This window comes from Sphaeramia orbicularis, chromosome 19, assembly GCF_902148855.1.
Source record: "Sphaeramia orbicularis chromosome 19, fSphaOr1.1, whole genome shotgun sequence".
NCBI classification, from domain to species: domain Eukaryota; kingdom Metazoa; phylum Chordata; class Actinopteri; order Kurtiformes; family Apogonidae; genus Sphaeramia; species Sphaeramia orbicularis.
The window spans coordinates 30975425-30994863 of record NC_043975.1 but is presented as its reverse complement, the minus strand read 5'-3'; the positions used below and the strand labels follow the sequence as shown (position 1 = coordinate 30994863).

The 19439-nt window shown below is 37.8% G+C and overlaps 1 protein-coding gene across 1 annotated transcript in view; it reads left to right on the top strand.

Moving 5' to 3' along the window:
- LOC115410209 (protocadherin-15-like) overlaps positions 1–19439 on the top strand; it is a 409909-nt gene that overhangs the window by 293845 nt on the left and 96625 nt on the right. Inside the window, exons 27-29 of the mRNA XM_030121717.1 lie at positions 5395–5504; positions 8867–9007; positions 16239–16366. Of these exons, the coding sequence (XP_029977577.1) occupies positions 5395–5504; positions 8867–9007; positions 16239–16366 (379 nt within the window). The remainder of the gene's footprint in view (positions 1–5394; positions 5505–8866; positions 9008–16238; positions 16367–19439) is intronic.

Below are 19439 nucleotides of genomic sequence, written 5' to 3'. Positions count from 1 at the left end.
CGCTACTGTTGTGACTTTGTGTGTGGCAGGTGCCATTTTCTTTTGTGAAGTTTTTTGTTTTGAAATTATTCTTGAAACTTTAGATTTTTGTTTCTGTATGCCACTATCCTAAACAAATGATTCATATGAAAAAATTCCAGTTTAGGGTTTCAAAATAAAAATTATGTCGAAAAATATGGTCTCAAAGTTTTCATTAACTGTGAGTGAAATTCCAGTGTTGGTAGTAGCGATGTTACAAAAGTAATGCATTACAGTAATAGATTACTTTTCGCTCTAATGCAGTAGTGTAAGGCATTACTAATCAATTTTCAGTCATGTTTTACTTGTTCATATTTTACATGTTCAATAGTGCTTGCATTACAACACACTTTTCGCCCATAATTTAACTGCTCAAATGAAAAAAACAAAAACAAAAAGAACCCCAGCAAGACCTGAAAGCTGCTTTTGACTTTCGTCACCAATTTTTCATCAAATCTATAAAACCTGAGTCATAGCCTAAATATCAAAAATCCGTAAGTCTTTCCGTGACTACGCATCTGAATCTCTTCCCTCACGGTGAACAATTTCAAAGTGTACTCCACTGTAAACAATCCATTTGTTTTACATGACTCGGATTTTACAGATTTGATGAAAAAAATTTTTTTATAAGACTTTATAATGAATGGGTGGTATCAGGTGTTACCATATGTCACTAAGTATAGGACCAGAGTTAACATCCCTTTAACTAAAAAGCCCAGAATGTAATACCTACCTGTAATACTTACCTAGTGTACCTGTAATATTCACCACTAAATGTCACTTAATATTAAACACTGAATCCTACAATAGATATAAAGGAGAGGCAGGAAATATGATCGAGGGAGATGTAACCATGGCACTGTCATGTTTGAAGGGATGGTTTTGCTTTTTTATTTTAGATTTTAATTATTAATATCTGTGTCAAGTTTAAGTTCTGTCAGAACTGTTGATAGTCGCATCATTGTCCCATGGATGGTTGTCTCCTCGTAAGATAGCAGCGACTTTGCTTTTTTACATCTCGTACTATATTTTGTAACAGTGCTTTCCATTCTCTGTTTAATGTCTATGCACTGTACATGTGTATAGATGTGTTTCATAGTTTATTATGTTTCATTATAAACTACTGTAAGTCTCACCAGAAATCAATTTGTCTTGTTCTATCATTGTTGTCGTCCGGCTCACACAAATGATCAGTTGATGCCTTCGTACTGCGAAAGCTCAGAAAAATCAATCTTACTGCGAAAAAATACCTGTGACCCCTGTGAAGGTACTTAAGTCTTTGCAAAAGTCCCATTACAGCTCCAAAACTTAAAGCTGCATATGACTTAGTCACAAATATTTCAGCAAATCTGCAAAACTCAAGTCATAGCCAAAGTATCACGAATCCATAAGTCTTTCCGTTATTACGCACCTGAATCTCTTCCCTCACGGTGAACAATTTCGAAGTGTACTCCACCATAAACAATCCATTTGTTTACATGACTCCACTGATTTGATGAAAAATTGGTGACGAAAGTTATACACAGCTTTAAGGAATCAAAAATCCAGCAGGAAAGTTCTATTTCCTGTTGGTGTTCAGCCAATGGGTGAAGATGGCAGAAGACAATACATTGGCCACATGGACGTATGCTTATTACCTCGAGTTTGTCAGAGATAAGGACGAGTAGAACGGAAGAGTCAAATCTAACCGTTCACCGAAACCAAAAATACTGTTGATGTCGAGAAATAGGTCTAGCAATTAAAAAAAAAAAAAAAACACATCTTGAATTGTGCCACGTGACCACTTCACTTACTGAGAAGAGAAAGAAAACAGAGGATGAGCGTTATAAGCCAAAGCAGCAGAAATGTAGTTTGTCTGTCATCCTTTCTTGCATTGCCTTGAGCCTTCACTCTGCGTATTGTAAACTATATTGTTAACACCTGGATAGCCCAGAGTCATTATGCTACACCAGGGGTTCCCAAAGTGGGATACATGTACCCCCTGGGGTACTTGGAAGAAGCCCAGGGGGTACTTGAAATTTTTTGGGAAAAATACATTAAATAAGTCATCATGTATCGAATACAAAATAAATAATGAGAATTAATGCTGAAATATAAAACACAATAAATATATTCATATAATTGTTTTATTGTTAATCATTCTGTTTAAGCTTTGGTAACATTTTTAAAACATTTGTATTTTATATTATTCAAAATGAGTTTATTTGAGTAGCTAAATTAGTTTTTGTTTTTGAAAGGTTCATGTATTAATGACCAATTTTTTTTCATTTTTCTTATCAATGAAAGATGGCACTTTTGAGTTTATTTTTTCAAACAAATTTTACCTTTTTTTTTTTTTTTTTTTTTTTAAATTTTCACATATGACAGTTAAATGTATATTATTTGTTTACAAAGTTTTGAAAATATAAACGGACACCTTTGGCACAGGAACAAATTTTGCCTAATTTTTTTTTTTTTTCCAATCAAAAATACTGAAGCGAGAGCTGGGGTACTTGGCTCAAAAAGTATATATCAGGGGGTACTCCACTGTAAAAAGTGTGAGAACCACTGTGCTACACCATATCACCTTTTGCTTGATGTAAATACTCTAACTACATTTTGTCATTTTAGAATGTAGTTATTTTGATGAAAGTAACCCAAAAGTAATACAGGAGTCATGTAATGCATTACAATTCTGAGACAGTAATATTGTAATGTAAGGAATTACTTTTAAATAACACTAACAAGTAATCTGTAATACAGTTTGGAAGTAACTTGCACAACACTATTTATTTCTCATGTCGTTATACATGTATGACAGGGTCTACCATAAAAACAATAATGAGTAGTAAGAGCATGTCTGCATTAATTTACATTTTGTATGCTGTAGTGTTAGTTTCTGAAAACCTGAAGCAAATCTGAGGGAGTCGGTTGGGGACGTTTTCTGAAATCCTGTGATTTTCAGCAGACTTGCCCTCAATGGCTTTAATATAAAGTGTATGTTTATTCTATGTACAGTAGTAGGTTTATTCCATGTATTTGTAAGTATTTGGATGCTTAGAATGGCAAGTGTCTGAGGTGGAAGTTGAAATCCATGCACCCGCGTGTTCACAAACACACACCATCTCCCATTCATCATGTCGTGTTTACTTGATAGCTTATCCAGTCGGTAGCCCATGTTATAATGTTTAGCCAGCTGTGACGGTTGGCCTAATGACTCACATGGGTTTATTTAATGAAGGGAAATCTGCTGGAAATCCAAGACTTGCCAGATTCTTAGAAAATCTATCAGGGATAGAAGCAGGGAAAACTGCCCACATGCAATGAGAGGCAGGTGGGTGAAACAGGAGGCTGCCTGGGTTTTCTTTGAAAGCTGTTGATGCTTTAATTTCACTGCCTGTCTGACACGGGCCACTAATAGAGCATGGCTTTAAATGCACACTGACTGAATCATACAGGTGGTGCTGGAATTACTCAAAAGAGTCACTGACTCATTAGTTTATGTTATTACAGAGGGATTAAATAATTAATCCATGCAAAATTAATTGGCAGCATATCATTTTTTAATTCTCAGTTTTCTTAACCCTTCATAGGGCACTCATAGAAATACTCTGAAATTCAACATTTCAACCTTAGCGTGTTATTGGAGGACATAACAAGGATGTATTACTTTTGTGAAATTTTTCAGAATTTTTTTATGATGTAGAAAATCAAAGTCAGTGAAGTTACCATATACAGTTCCTTATCTGTAAGTGGCTAAAAAAAAAAACAGAAGTGTACATAAAAAATACAAGAAGGTGAAAAGAACATGTATTTTAGAACATTAGACCAACATTAGTGCTGATCCAGACCCCTGTCCACATCCACATTCTCCCTTTGACCATCATTCCTTACATTAGTACCATTACTTCATGGTACCTAACAAAGCAGGTCCACTCACTGTTCATGCAGAGGTGGACTTTACAGACCCTGTAGACCACATTGGACCTGAGATTGTTGACTCACTTTCCTCACTATAACTGTTGCTGTCACTGTCTTGTAATGTATGTGGAAATTACCAAAAATAATCACTTGCCTGATAAAGGGTCCAAGGTCAAAGGTTCATGTCTGTGTGTTTGTGTCTGTTTTGTCCCGGTCATTATCTTAGTTGTCTAACAGGCTAATGCATTTATTTCTAAGATGATTCAAGTATGTTATGTCTCTTCTCTGCTCCTGCAAAAGAGAAAAACACCAACCTACCATTAACTCATAAATGGAGTTGGCTGATGTCAACAAACAGGCGTCCAGTACAGTACAGACCAGATTCCAACACAAACTTCACATAAACGCACCAGCATGTACAAATCTTAGATGGCAAATGAAGCAAAAATACATAATATACTAGCGCGTTGACCTGTGTGGATCCACGGGTTCTAGATGTGGTCATTTTTATGCTGTTGTGTATTCGTGCATGCTGTACCGCGTTTGTCCAGCAGTCACCGCCAAAGCTTTCTGGTCATAGCAACATGATTGTAAGGCTATTGTATTCCAAAATTACTAAAATCTCCCAGAACATTGGTCCTATCAAATTCCTGTTTTCACTAGTCTCTTCCTTGACCAAAAATCCATAAGTAAGTTAAACTGCAGCAGTCAGCTCTTTACAGATTTTGTGTGAATCCCCGGACACACATATGCACGCACACACACAGAGGCCACTTGGCTTTTATAATATAGATTGTGGTTATAGCTTGTCAAATGTTTTGACAATTACTTTGAAAAAGGAATCTGAAAATGTTGCGTTCGGCTTTGAGAAATGGTGTTTGGCTATTTTGTCATTCTGTGACATTTCAATCAATTACGCTAACCATTACTGCATCCTGCACAACCATCTTTATTTAAAACATGCCCTAAATTCAGGACATGGTCCCTCTGTTTTCAAGCTAGCTACTGGACATAAGTCATTGCAGTTTTTCATGAGGATTATCTTGCAGGAACTTGAAACTTACTTGTGATATTCATCAGCAGATGCTGCTTTGAGCCGACAGTCAACATCCTACAGTTTTGGCTAAAAATCAATGTATTACTGATCAGTGTTAGAGCTGTTGAATGTGCACACTTGTTTATCACCTGCATTGAGAGGACTGTTGTTTACAGTGGAGTTTTCAGCTGCAGTATCTTCAGATAGTGTGAACACTCTCTACATGTATTTTATCTGTGGGGGTAAACTCAAGGTACAGGAAGCTGCCAGAATGAAGAAGGAAGAAACTTTGGAGGTGGCTGACAGATTTAAGTCTCAGTCGTATTTAGCTTGCCAAATCCTTCCTCTCAGCCCCCGAGAGGAAGTAGGCCCACAGCCTCCATACAGTATACATATTAATTTTCTTATCGGTTGATATGGACTGACTGATCCGTTCCCAGGTTTCCACCGGTGAGTGAGGCGGCTGCTGTTGGGACCCCCGTGGGAGTCATCATGGCAGCTGCTGTCAATCAAACTATCATCTACTCCATCATCGAAGGCAACCAGCGAGGTGAGTACACTCAGAGCTGCTTATACACCAAGTTTGACTGTGGTGGGTTTTATTTATCGACTTGGCAGGTTTCACTGTTGGAGTTTGACCAGCGATTTTAAGAAAGTTAGTGAAGATTTTGCTATGTATGAGTTATGTTCAGGTAGTTAGAGGTGCATTCTCATCATCAGTGTTGGGAGTAATGTGTTACAAAAGTAATGCATTACAGTAACAGATTACTTTTTGCTGTAACACAGTAGTGTAAGGCATTATTAATCAATTTTCAGTAATATTTCACTTGGTACATGTTCAGTAGCGCTTGTATTACAACACACTTTTCGCCCATTATTTAACTGCTTCAATGAAAAAACAAAAACCCAAAAAACAGCAAGACCCTGAGACCTTAAAGAATCAAAAAGTGCATCTGTAAAGTTCTATTTCCTGTTGGTGTTCAGCCAATGGACGCAGATGGCAGAAGACAGTACATTATCCACACTGACGTATGCTTATTACTAACCCTAACCCTGCTTTACAGAAGCTAGTTAGCATTAGCATGATCCCAGTGATCAGCAATGACAACGTAAGCTAATGTTTGTATGACTTGTTAGAATTCTTTTTCGATTGTGGATTTATCTACCGGTGTCCTCGATGCCATGCCCCCTGTAAAATGCAAATGTTCCTGCTGGGATTCAAACATCGTAGACCGTAGCGTTACTTACTGAGCTATACGTCCACATGTACATGACACATAAATTTGCGCCCCAAGGCTCTCCTATCTCTTGTATTTGTGGGGGCACACACCATTTATGATGAAAGTCTGTATTTAACTCAAAAGTAATACAGGAGTCATGTAACGCGTTACCATTCTGAGATAGTAATATTGTAAGGTAAAGAATTACTTTTGAATAACTTAACAGAATTAATGACATTCTTGTGGTTCAAACATGTTCTATACATGAAATCACCTGGTATTACAAAAATGTTGTCATTAAAATTAAGTTCTAATTGTAAAATGGTAACAATAAATCTGTAATGGATTACAGTTTGGGAGTAACTTGCGCAACACTGCTCATTATGTGTTGAAAACTAATACATTTCTTGTACACATAAGCAGTATCTATGTTTATTACAGGTATAAAGTTTAATGATTTTGTCAGAATGTGTGCACCTGATACAAGTTGGGCATGCACTGTCTTTGCATCGTCCAATTCATAATTATTAATAGTAGCATATTATTAGCAATGTTAAGCCAGGCCAAGGTGAACCTGGGCTGAACATAAAAGTAACCCCCCCCTCCCCTCTCAGTGCCCACTTGAGTTTTGCAGTCCACACACTATCATTTATTCACAAGGCTGAAGCATAACTTCAGGCCAGGTGCAGCCAAAACAACAAAGACCATCTACTTTTCAACAACTGACTTACTTGACACATGAAAAAAGCAGGGATCTCACCTCTATAACACAAAACATGACAAGAATGGAACAAATAAATAAAATAGCTTTCCACACCTGCCAGGGCTGCTGTATTTAGAATATCCAAATATCTGCAAAAATGTACACAGATATAATCACCGGACAGCAATATAAACTCATTTTATTAGATGTATCTTGCTAGTACTAGGTGTACCTAATAAAGTGGCCAGCAAGTGCCGTTTTAGTCCATCTGCTTCAAAGTTTGACGTGTGCAAAGATGCTGTTCTGCATATCTCAGGTGTAAAAAAAAAAGATGATTTGAGCTACTGTTGCCTTTCTAACGGCTCAAACTAGTCTGGCATCACCAAGGCATTTTCCACCCACAGAACTGTCACTGATTTGATATTTCCTCTTTTTTCTATAAACTCTAGACATGGTTTTGTGTGAAAATCCTAGTAGATCAGCAGCTTCTGAAATACTCAGACCAGCCTGTCTGGCACCAACAGTCCCTCCACATTCAGAATCACTTAAATCAGCTTTCTTCCCCGTTTGAATTGACCTTCAGTGGATCATCTTGACCACGTCTGCACACCTATACCTGCCGTCATGTGATTAGCCTCTTATGTATGTGTGTTACCATGAAGTTGATCAATATGCAGTAATTATTTACAAATTTCAGACCAATAATTGTTTGTTATTGTTTTATTTCAGTCTGAAGAACAGTCCACAGATCCATCCAATCCATAGATCCAACAATCACTCCATGAAACAAACATTTATAATACACACTTCACTAATTAAATAATTAATGTATACAGTCAGACTGAAAAGGAGTAGGCTGACGTTTCCTGATTATTTGCCTACCCTTTATACATTATCTTACAGCACGTCCTCAGTTTTAACAAAACACAACATATTCACACCGACAATGAAAACAATATAAATGCTGAAATAAATATTAAATATTGCATACAAACTTAATACTTAAAGTTCATATATCTATTAAAAGTCATATTTATAAATGTTTTTTAAGATAATAGAGAGAAGTACATAGTTTCAACTCATCTGTGCAGCTGTTCCACAGATCTACTCCTCTGAAAGACATACATCATTTCATAATATTTGTTTGTATATTTACCAGTAAAATTCCAGTTTGCATCTAATCTCATTTGCTATCACTGGTCATTTCCCACAAAGTCTTATGGAAGGACAGTATAATCAAGGCTGCAGTTTTGTAGCATGTTATAGAAGTATAACTTGAAGTAAAAATGCTTATTTTTCAATCTGCTTAAGAAGAACCAAACAAATCAATCTAAATATCTGTATCATAATGTATTGCATAGCATCATATTCTTTTGCATCATATTGTATTTAATTGCTCTAGGTTTAATCAAGTTGGGTCAAATTCTACCGCAATATCACAGTGGTGGTTGCTTCAAATATTATCATAATCCTTTAGTATGAAATTAGCACAGATGCATTGAAATGCACATCACATCAGCCCCAGTATGTAATATGCAAGATTAGATGTACATTCATACCTCCATCAGTAAGTGGTCTGACGTTTTTTATCGTCCCCGTCTCCGATAATGGCTGCAGAAATGCAGAAATCAGCCAAAGTTGTCTTTCCCAGTGTCTCTTTAAAGTGTCAACAACTGAGACGCATTTTGGTTTAAATGAAATGGTGTCGCACCCTATCTGGATTTAATCTAGGCACTTAAAATGACAGATAAAAGTGGGGCCAAAGAGTACTCGCTTTCAGGTTTCTTTTTGCTTTTAGTTTAAAAAATGATCAAAATAGCGAGTGACAGTATTCTATCCGACAGCAGGTCGGGACACGTTGGCCTGATTTCACTCTGTAAAACTACTCAACGCAAGAAAGTCGATCAAAACCTTTCATCCCCGTCTTTTTTTTTTCATTATCTTATTTCATCCTGCCCTTCACAGTCTGTATACGTCGATTTTCTGCAGGTTTTTTTGCGCTAAATGAAACAACAGGAGAGATTTTCACTGCCAAGCGTCTGGACTATGAGACCAACGCCAGCTACGTTCTGAAAGTGGAAGCGGACTCCATGAGGGTGGTGTCGTCAAACCTCCGAGCGCCGTCCAAATGTAAGTGAACCCTCTTCCTCTAAAGGTCTGTTCGTCCTTTACGTTAAAGAGGCATACGTACATGGGCGAAGCGTTCTGTCCATCCTCTGCATTCATTACGTGGGTATTTCAGTCTGTCTTCTGGGAACTTACTGATGCAAAACCCAACAGAGAATATGGAGCAGTACCACCGGGAACCATGAGGGGCAGTGTAGAGATTTCAAGAGAAAATTTTTCAGAAATGGCAGAACATTTCAAAGAGCGACTGTGTGAATTATTAAAAAATTACTGATATATTTATGACAAATACCCTTTATGATATCAGCATTAGTAATACCTCCTCTGTCATCACCATGTTTGTTATTATTGACTTTCTTCTTTAAAAACTTTACTCTTCTTCGTGGTATTCGGCCAGTATGTTAATTAAGAGCGGTGCCCTCTGGTGGATAGATTGACAAACCAATTCCAACGCAATGGATGTATCTAAGTTATGAAGGCAGTGAGCCTCTTTACACACACACACCAATATTCCGATCATTATCATTTCTGGAGTTGTCAGATTATTTACATGACAGGATAATCTGATATGTTTTATCAGATAATGGCAGTTATCGGATTATGAGAAATCGGATTAACACACATTGATTTCTCCCTAGTACTCCTATGTCTTCCTGCATGTATACAGGTTAATCTGATTTATTTGTTCTTTTATGTCTGCATATGTGTAAACACAATTAAAATCACGAAAACAGAAGATGCGTAGTCAAACATGAGCAGAAGATAACAGGAAGTTTAAGGCTACCATCATTACGAATGTACGTACTACGAAAGAAATCCGATAACGGGCTGGAGCGTATAAACCAGGGTTTTTTGATTATCGCATTTCTTAAGTGCATCTGATTTTTATAATTATCCGATTACTCCCAGTTATCAGACTTTTATGGTCATGCAAACAGGCTCACTGATGCTTGACACCTTTTAAACGGACGTAGCTATTTACATACGTAAAAGAAACATGAATGGGCCTTTAGGCTGTGTCCGCTTTACACAACAAAATTATGTTTGACATTAACCCATAAAGACCCACTGGTACTTTTGTAGCAGTTCACAGATGAATGTTTCTCTATATTTAACCTTTCTTATTTGATTTATCACATTTTATTGTAATATTATCCTCTTTGAGTTTTTTTCAGTGTAAATCAGGTATTTTTCTTTTTTTTTTTTTTTTACTCTTTCAGTTTTTGTATATTAACATGTACAAGAAATATTATCTAAAAAGAACGGACAAACAACCAAACAAAGGGGAAAAAAGAAAGATGGGGCAGAAATAATCATGCAAATAAGCGAGCACTGTCCATGTCTTTGAATTGTGTCCATTTCCTCCAGTTTTGTTCAAAGTCACCTGGTTTGATTCACAGGTAGAAAGTCATTTTCTCCATACTGTAGATCTCCTCCATAATGTCCAACCATTGCCTTTGGTTTGGAGAATCACTATTTAACCAGTTTCTGGTAATGGCCTTCTTAACGGCCACAATCATTATTTTGAAGAGGTACATGTCTTTTTTCATGGTATTTTTCTATATTTAATCCACTGATCATGTAGATGTTCATTAAAACTCAGAGCAACTTCGAAAGTTATTTTATCAAAAGCAGAGAAATCTGAAGAAAAAGTGACTTTTTCAGTAAAATTTATCGTTAACTGAACATAAACCAAGTGTGTCCATCCACTGTCATTGAGCCAACTCCATGGGTTTTACTGGTGAATCAGTGTTGTAGAAGATGACAGTGTTTCCATGTTCACTATGGAGCCTCTGAACGTCCAAATGGGTCATATCTGATGACCATGAAAAGATGACGAACTGCATTTTACACCAATTATTTGCATGCATTGATAGAATTAGAGGATGGACAGGTATTAAACAGTTTAAATCAGTCATTAGCTTTGGTCGTCAGAGGCTGTTTGGGTCTTTATAGGTTAAATTGCATCACCAAACTCTAGATTTCTCCCTCCAATTATACACACATACTATTCGGCATTAAGAAATAAAAGTGCATTATGCATCTGAGACGCTGTTAAGACAGTGTTGCTATAAGCACCAGCTGTGGCTCTCACTCTGCTGCACATACAGTTAACTCCTATATCCTCACACTCCCTTTCTCTGCTGCCCTCACCGTCTCTACCTTGTACAGCTTCACTCAAACTCCTCTCGCCGTCTGTAATGTTGTACATCTTGGAAGATGAGTTATATTGAGCTTTAGCTGTAGTTTTCCACCTTTTGAACCAGCTTTTCCTCCTCCTTCATACGTCTATCAAACCCTCAGGCTATACGGGCTTTGTTGACTTTACTGTTGCACTTTCAGAAATGCTTGATTTCTTTCTCCTACGTCAGACTGGGATTCGCAGGTCTGGCCTTTATGAGTGAAGATGTGGCTTTCCAGAATTAAAATGCAAATTCCAGACATCTATAGTTGTGTGGAATGATCAAAGTGGTCCTGGTGTGTTGGAGATTTTTATCTATAATCTCTTCACATATTGAGCCACAAATATTAACCCTTTATAGGGCACTCATAGAAATACTTTGAAATTCAAAATTTCAACCTTAGTGTGTTATTGGTGGACTTAAGACTTTATTACTATTGTAAAATATTTTTTTATTATGTAGAAAATCAAGGTCAGAGAAGTTACCGTATTTGGTCTCTTACCATAAGTGACCAAAAAAAACAAACCATGAAGTACATGTAAGGTGAAAAGAACATGTATATTAGAACATTCAAACATCAGTGCTGATCCAGACACCTGTCCACATCCGCATTATCCCTTTGAATATCATTCCTTACATTAGTACCATTACTTCATGGTACCTAACTGTAAAAACTATAAGGTAGATGAAAAGGGCTGATTTGGGTTGTAATAATTAGAACTTCTTCACTGGCATACGGTTAGATATGATAAGTGGTCAGGGATTGCGTTGAAATGCTTTATTCTCTCTTCAGGTTGATTATATACAGGTGAACAGTTCTGGTGTTGACATGGTTAGGATGATTTGGATAGGATGACATAGGTCGGATGACATGGGTAGGATGATTTTAAGCCTAAACAAAGGGAAACAATAACTATTACAAAAACAATTCCAAACACTTTCAAAGATATTCAATTAACTATAACACAAAATACAACTCACTCAATTATGCATCCATCCAGTCTGTGCATTTAAGGGGCCGTTTACACGGCGTAGGATTCAGTCGACTCCAAGAAGATTTCATCGCGGATTAGCCTTCTGTTAACATGGAAACGGTGCCTAGAGTGCCTGAATCCGGAAACTTTTGATACCAGGGTCCAGGGTGGAATGTTATCGATACGCTCCGCATTTCAGCTCCGTGTTAACGCGAATCGGAGCGTTCCGGGGTAAAATATGACGTCACCGCATGCGCGCGCAGCCAAGAGCCGCCAGTTAACCCACTCCAGGCCAGTTGGTGGCGGTAATGCGCCTCCAAGCTGGTTTGCCAGCCTCTATGACACAATAAAGCTGCAGAAAAAGAAGGAACAACCACAACAACAATGGCCGGTTTCAGAACAACTTACGTGCTGCTAACTGTGCTCAGCTCGTCTGTCCAGACAAAGAAGTCCTGCGTCTTTGTACGACCACTCGCCATTGTTGTTTGTAAATAGCGTTGTCTTCTTCTTCTTCTCCTCATTTAAAGGCTGTCTAAACCGGAAATCGTTTGTGCGCAGGCGCGTGTTTTACCGCCACTGTTTCACTACAGCTCTACATCGCCAGCTACTGGTCTGGCATGGCCACTACAGCGTATTCAGCTGTTCTCGCGGACTCATGTTAACGCAGATCGTTATCATAGCGGCTTCGTCTTAACGGGGAATGATTTTATAACGCAAAGGAGAAATCTTTGCCGAGTGTTGCCATGTAAACGTACCCTAAGTCTGTCTTCTCTTCAGGCCACATGCTCCCAGTCAAACAAAGGAAAGAGGATGGTCTTGGCCTGACTCTTCCTCTTAAAGGGTTGGGTGTGGCCTGATAGGTGAGGGTTAGGTCCTGACCCTCCCCAACCAGGAAGTGGAGTTTTTAACACTAACAAAGCAGGTCCACTCACTGTTCATGCCGAGGTGGACCTTACAGACCCTGTAGACCACATTGGACCGGAGATTGTTGACTCACTAGCTGGTTTCCATTACCCTCAGAAATACACAAAATGTAAATTTCATAATGGAAAGACAGAAAGGCTGCAAAAACTGTCAATGATTGCAAAAAAAGTTTTTTTACGCTCTCCTGAGGTGTTTTTTGAGATGTTTCAATACAGAAGTATAGTGCAAAAGTGTAATGGAAGCACATTTTACGCATTTTCACACATCTGTGCACGGTGGTTCTAGTTTGTATCAGGGAACAGCCGCTCACTTTGGTGTAGGAACTGCTTCCTGAGGGCATGACAAGTCTGGTGCCACGAGAGGTTCAATAATATCACACAGTTCATTAAACGTTCCCCGGATCATTTGGAAATTCTGGATCCACAACTCGTTGATGAATTTTTGATGTACAGTTCTCTCCTATAAATCCATTCTGTGTGGCCCCTGCCATAAATGAGGACTTTGCCTTGGGACGATTATACGGTCCCTTCTTCTTCTGTTTAAGACAGTCAATAGCAGTAGATGAACCAACACTACAGTGGCAACACCGTGGAGGTTTGGCAAGAAACTCAGTGCGTCTGTCTTTCTTAAACGAGCCTCTTGCGAGAACTATACAGTATTTTACAACAATTATGACATGTTGCGAGACGGGACTTTACTAGAATCACGCATCAGAAGTCAAACACTCTTCAATGGAAACACCTATAACTTTGTCAAATTGAAGAAATATCTTTTATTTTGCAGAAAACTGTAATGGAAACCCAGCGAGTGTCCTCACTGTAACTGCTACTGTCACTGTCTTGTAATGCATGTGGAAATTACCAAAATTAGTCTCTTGCCCAATAAAGGGTTAATCCAAATTAATGGGCCAAGTGCTAATACGTATCATACTTTCTGATTTAATTTCATTCATTCTTTATTTTGATATAATTTCCTTTAATTTTCACAATCATTTCAATCCACCCAAAGCTAATAGTTTTTTTTTTTTCTTTAATTACATGCAGGGAAATAGATCAACGGGAAGAGTTTTTCAGACTTGTAATTGAAATTATAACCGATGTGAAAATGGCTCTAATTTCTCTCCCCTTTCCTCCGCCTCCTCCCACCCACAGTCTATGTCCGCCAGTCTTTTCTCGCCATCATTTTTCTACTTTCAATAGATATCTGCGTTCTTCTTATTGACACTTTTGTCCTTTCTTCTTTAATTACAGTGTTTACCACATGCTGCTCATTTCATCCAAACTATCTGAACGTAAGCATTCTGACAGGATTAAAACTACAAATCATTGTAGTCATTAGCAAAGCTCTTTCAATTCATTTGGCGCACATTTTAATCAGCTAACAAATCAATAGGATTCTAACAATGTGTTAATCCGGTTTTCTAATTCAAGTGAAGGATGGAATCGTGAATAGACGTTTTCGTACGGTGTCTAGGATGGCTGTTGGAGATAAGCAGATTAACGTTTGCATCTGTATTTGTGTTTCCCTTTAATGCTGCCAAACTTTGTGATTTCTTTCTCTTTTTTTTGTTTATCTTGAGTGTTTCAGCCTTGGGAGTGTGCATTTCATCTTTGTTCCTGACATATTTCAACCTTTTCTTGGTTGTGGTAGTTGTATTGTAGTTTAATGAGTGTGTGATTCAGAGTTTTCACCAGATAAGAGCCGAAAACAAGTTGGAAGATAAGCACTTTTCTTGCCAAACCTCAGTTAGTCATATTTCAACTCTAGTCATCCCACCTTGGAGTTGCTCACAGTTACTGTCTTTTTTTACAGATTGAGCCAAGCTATTTATCTGTGTGATATCATTTGCAGTAGAATTTTGCGTCGTAAAGGCCATTATGTCAACCAGATTGGTGCATATATCTTGGAAGCATTTCATCCCAAGTCCCTGAACGCACCATTTTAAATACCCTTTATCAGCTCTGGAAACGGTCCGAACGGTCTTATCATTATTCACTGTACTGCTCTCACCTTTTGGACCACTGTGTAACACTTCCTTATCTCTGCTGAACCGTCCTGGTCTTTTATTTGTCTGAAAAAGCCACCGTCATATTGTGAAACCGGAATATATAATTTGTCTGAACCCGCATTAATTTTGTGAGAGATTTATTTTTAGATGTGAATCACCTCACGGAAATGGGGTCAGAAACTGATAATATTTAGCAGGGAATTATTCTTTCATTGTCAATGTAATTCTACAACTTTCATTTTCTGTTCCTTTCCTTTTTCCTGTCTCCTTTATATTTACTTTTCTTGTCTCCTTTTTCTGTTCCTTTCCTTTTTCTTTCTTTACTGTCTCCTTTTTCCTTTTCTTTCCTTCTGACTTTCATTTTTCCTGTCTTTCCTTTCCTTTCCGTTTTTCTTTGTACATTATTTTCCTGTCTCCTTTTTCTGTTCCTTTCCTGTTTCCTTTCCTTTTTCCTATCTCATTTTTCTCTTCCTTTCTTTTTTCCTTTCTCCTCTCCTCTCCTCTCCTCTTTCCTTTCCTTTTTCCTTTGTATATTATTTTCCTGTCTCCTTTTTCATTTCCTTTCCTGTTTCTTTTCCTTTATCTTGTCTCCTCTCCTCTCCTCTTTCCTTTCCTTTTTCCTTTGTATATTATTTTCCTGTCTCCTTTTTCATTTCCTTTCCTGTTTCTTTTCCTTTATCTTGTCTCCTCTCCTCTTTCCTTTCCTTTTTCCTTTGTATATTATTTTCCTGTCTCCTTTTTCTGTTCCTTTCCTGTTTCCTTTCCTTTATCCTGTCTCCTCTCCTCTTTCCTTTCCTTTTTCCTTTGTATATTATTTTCCTGTCGTCTTTTTCTGTTCCTTTCCCGTTTCCTTTCCTTTTTCCCATCTCCTCTCTTCCTTTCCTTTCCCAAAAGTAACATTTGTGCCACCGCCAGCCATGGCAGAAATAAAACTTCACATCTGCAAATATGAAAACCTCCTTTTAGTTGCCTTACTGTTATTGACATGAACAACATGATTGTATTGTGAATATAAGACCACAAAACCGTGCCCTTGAATCACAGATGTCTCCTTCTCCTACATTATCTAATGGTATTGTTGTATTCTGTGCATGCATGCAAAGTTAAGGCTCCTAACGTTTACAATGCGCATGTGTTTATCCCAGCGAACACAGCCAGGGTGGTGATCGATGTCCAGGATGAGAACGACCACCCGCCAGTTTTCACCCAGTCCCTTTACATCGGAGGAGTCACAGAAGACGCCAAAACCTTCACCTCTGTCTTGCAAGTGCAGGTATGAAATCAGACCGCTCCACTTTAACCCTTAAATACCCAGAGCTACTTTTATGTCAGTTCCCAAATGACATTTTCTCTATCTAACCTTTCTTAAGTGAATTATCACCATTTATTTGTAATATTATCCTCTGTATTTGTATTTTATCAGTATAAATTTCATTTCATTTATTTGGATCTCCATTAGCTTTGGCTTAGGCCATCACCATTCTTCCTGGAGTCCACACCCAACACAGTTGTTTATACACAGCAGTACACAACTTACCAAAAACACCCACACACAAAACACAAAGCAACACAAACAACAACTTAAAACCATTCATCATAATTACAAAACAAAAACAACATACATTTAATACAGGACATAGTTCAATTAACAGTACCTCCCAAAAAGTAGTTTTTAGCATACTTTGTCAATGGTCATATATATTTCACAGTTATATATCAATGTAATCAGGTATTTTCCTTTATTTGATTTACTGATCGTGTAGATGTTCATAAAAGCTCACTTTAAAGTTGAGGTTTATTATATCAAAAGCAGAGAAAACTGCAGAAAAATTGGCTTTTTCAGTCAAATATATCATTAACTGAACATAAACCAAGCATTTCCATCCACTGTCATTGATCCAACTCCATGGGTTTTACTGGTGAATCAATGTTGTAGAAGATGATGGTGTTTCCACGGTAACTACTGAGCCTCTGAATGTCCAAATAGGTCATATCTGATGACGATGAAAAGATGAAAAACTGTATTTTACACCAATTATTTACATGGATTGATAGGATTAGTGGATCGACAGGTGTTAAACAGTTTTGATTGGTGGATGCTTTTGCTCGGCGATGAATGTTTGAGTGTTTATGGGTTAACATAAGCCTGTAACAAATGAAGTGTGCACTATCTGTGAATAAAATAACAGTAACATAACGCAGTTCATGCTGTTTATTAGTCATAAGATACAAACCTTTCTAAGGCTGACGCTATTTTCTTTTTACTGTGATTGTGTCAGAGTAATAAACTGTTTATAAACTGTTGCACATATTCTTTCACGTTACTTTTATTGGTCCTTGCTTATGTTCCTGGTTCTGGCAGGAGGGAAATAACCCTGTTTTTAATGTGCGACTCCCAAAAGTAGCCTGAGTACGACCGCTTCCAGCAAAATGCAGTGAAGCTCAGTGTGAAGGTGATTATAGACCATCATGTGTGCTTATGTGTGTTGTTGACTTTAAATGGAGATCATCTCCAGTCCAGTAAGTAACAAGATTAACTGAAAAAGCTCTGACTGACTCTGCCAAAGTCTATTTGTTAATTGATACATTCTTTAGTTTCCTTTTTCCCACATTTAACACAGCATTTCATATCACTGTAAACAATCTGAGTGACACTCATTATTAAAATGTCTTTTAGCGCCCAAAATGGGTCATGCTGCCTGTGTCTTTGAGCTGCTATCTGAGAAGTTGCAATATGCTTTAATGAGCCAGGATGCCACGAGAGACTCAGGCACGGTCTCTGGCAGAAAAGTATGTGCTTTAATATTTTATTACAGTTTTTAAGATCATTCTTAGATATTCCTTCTTCATTAGATCATACACACCAAGAGTGACAGGAAAGATGAGATAATAAGGAGAGCATGCAACAAAAACTAAAAAAGTATTACCGTCGCACAAAAACATGCTGTGCTCACTTGGGTACTTTAAGATGTGAAGTTGTTATTCCTCAGGTACAAGCACCTGTGATGATGTTTTTGCCCATGGCGTCTCAGCATTCAGGTTATATTTAGCTGAAGCTGGTTTACAGTATCCTGTCCTACAGTCATCTGACCTCTTTAACCCATAAATCAATCAATTAATCAATCAATCAATCAATCTTTATTTATATAGCACTTTTTCATACAATGAAATGTAGCACAAAGTGCTTTACATATAAAATCAGTGCATACCACCACTACCACCACACACACATACATGTACACACACACACACCTCGCCACCCATGTACCTAATGTTAATACCCATAAATAATAAAACTAAAAGAAATAGATAAAGAAATGAAGGAAAAAAACAGGCTGAGCACAGGGGGACCATAAAACAACAAAGAGGCAGCGCTATCACAGGGAGCCACCCACACCAGGGGGCAGCCACTGCCCCCAGCAACCCGGTGCCGCCATCATAAAGCCGCATCCTGACCGATAAGGGAGGGCCGAAATGCCACCGCATCGCAGCAGCAGGGCCCCATACCCCACCGAGGAGCAGACCCCTGAGCAAGCGTCAAAGCCACTGGAGCACACAGCTGCCCCCCGGCGCGGACGGCCCCCGCCAATAAAACACTGGAGAATAAAGACCCAGTGTGACTTTTGTGTCAGTTCCCAAATGATTTTTTCTCTGTATTCACCCATTCTTAACCCATAAAAACCCAAACACACACCATCAACCAAAAGCATCTACTGATCTAAACTGTTTAATATGTGTTGATCCACTTATCCTATTAATACATGTAAATAATTGGTGTAAAATACACTTTGTCATCTTTTCATTGTCATCAGATATGACCCATTTGGACGTTCAGAGGTTCCGTAGTTACTGTGGAAACATTGTCATCTTCTACAACATTGATTCACCAGTAAAACCTATGGAGTCACTGATCCACAATGACAGTGGATGGAGACACTTGTTTGTATGTTTAGTCAGTGATAATTTTGCTGAAAAAGTCACTTTTTCCTAATTTTTTTTTTCTGATTTGATCTAATAACCTTTGAAGTTATTCTGAGCTTTTATGAACATCTACATAATCAGTGAACTAGATACAGGAAAATGCATGATTTACACTGAAAAAACTTAAAATAAAGAGGATAATATTACAATAAATGGTGATAAATCACTTACAAAACGTTAAATATAGAGAAAAATCCATTTGAGAACTGCCACAAAAGTACCACTGGGTGTTTATGGGTTAAAGAGAGAACAGTGAAACATCAGTACAATCATACAGCGACAGCACATATAATCCAAACATACAAAAGGAGCACATACAATATAATCCCACACAATACATCAGCACATAATCACATTCCGGGATG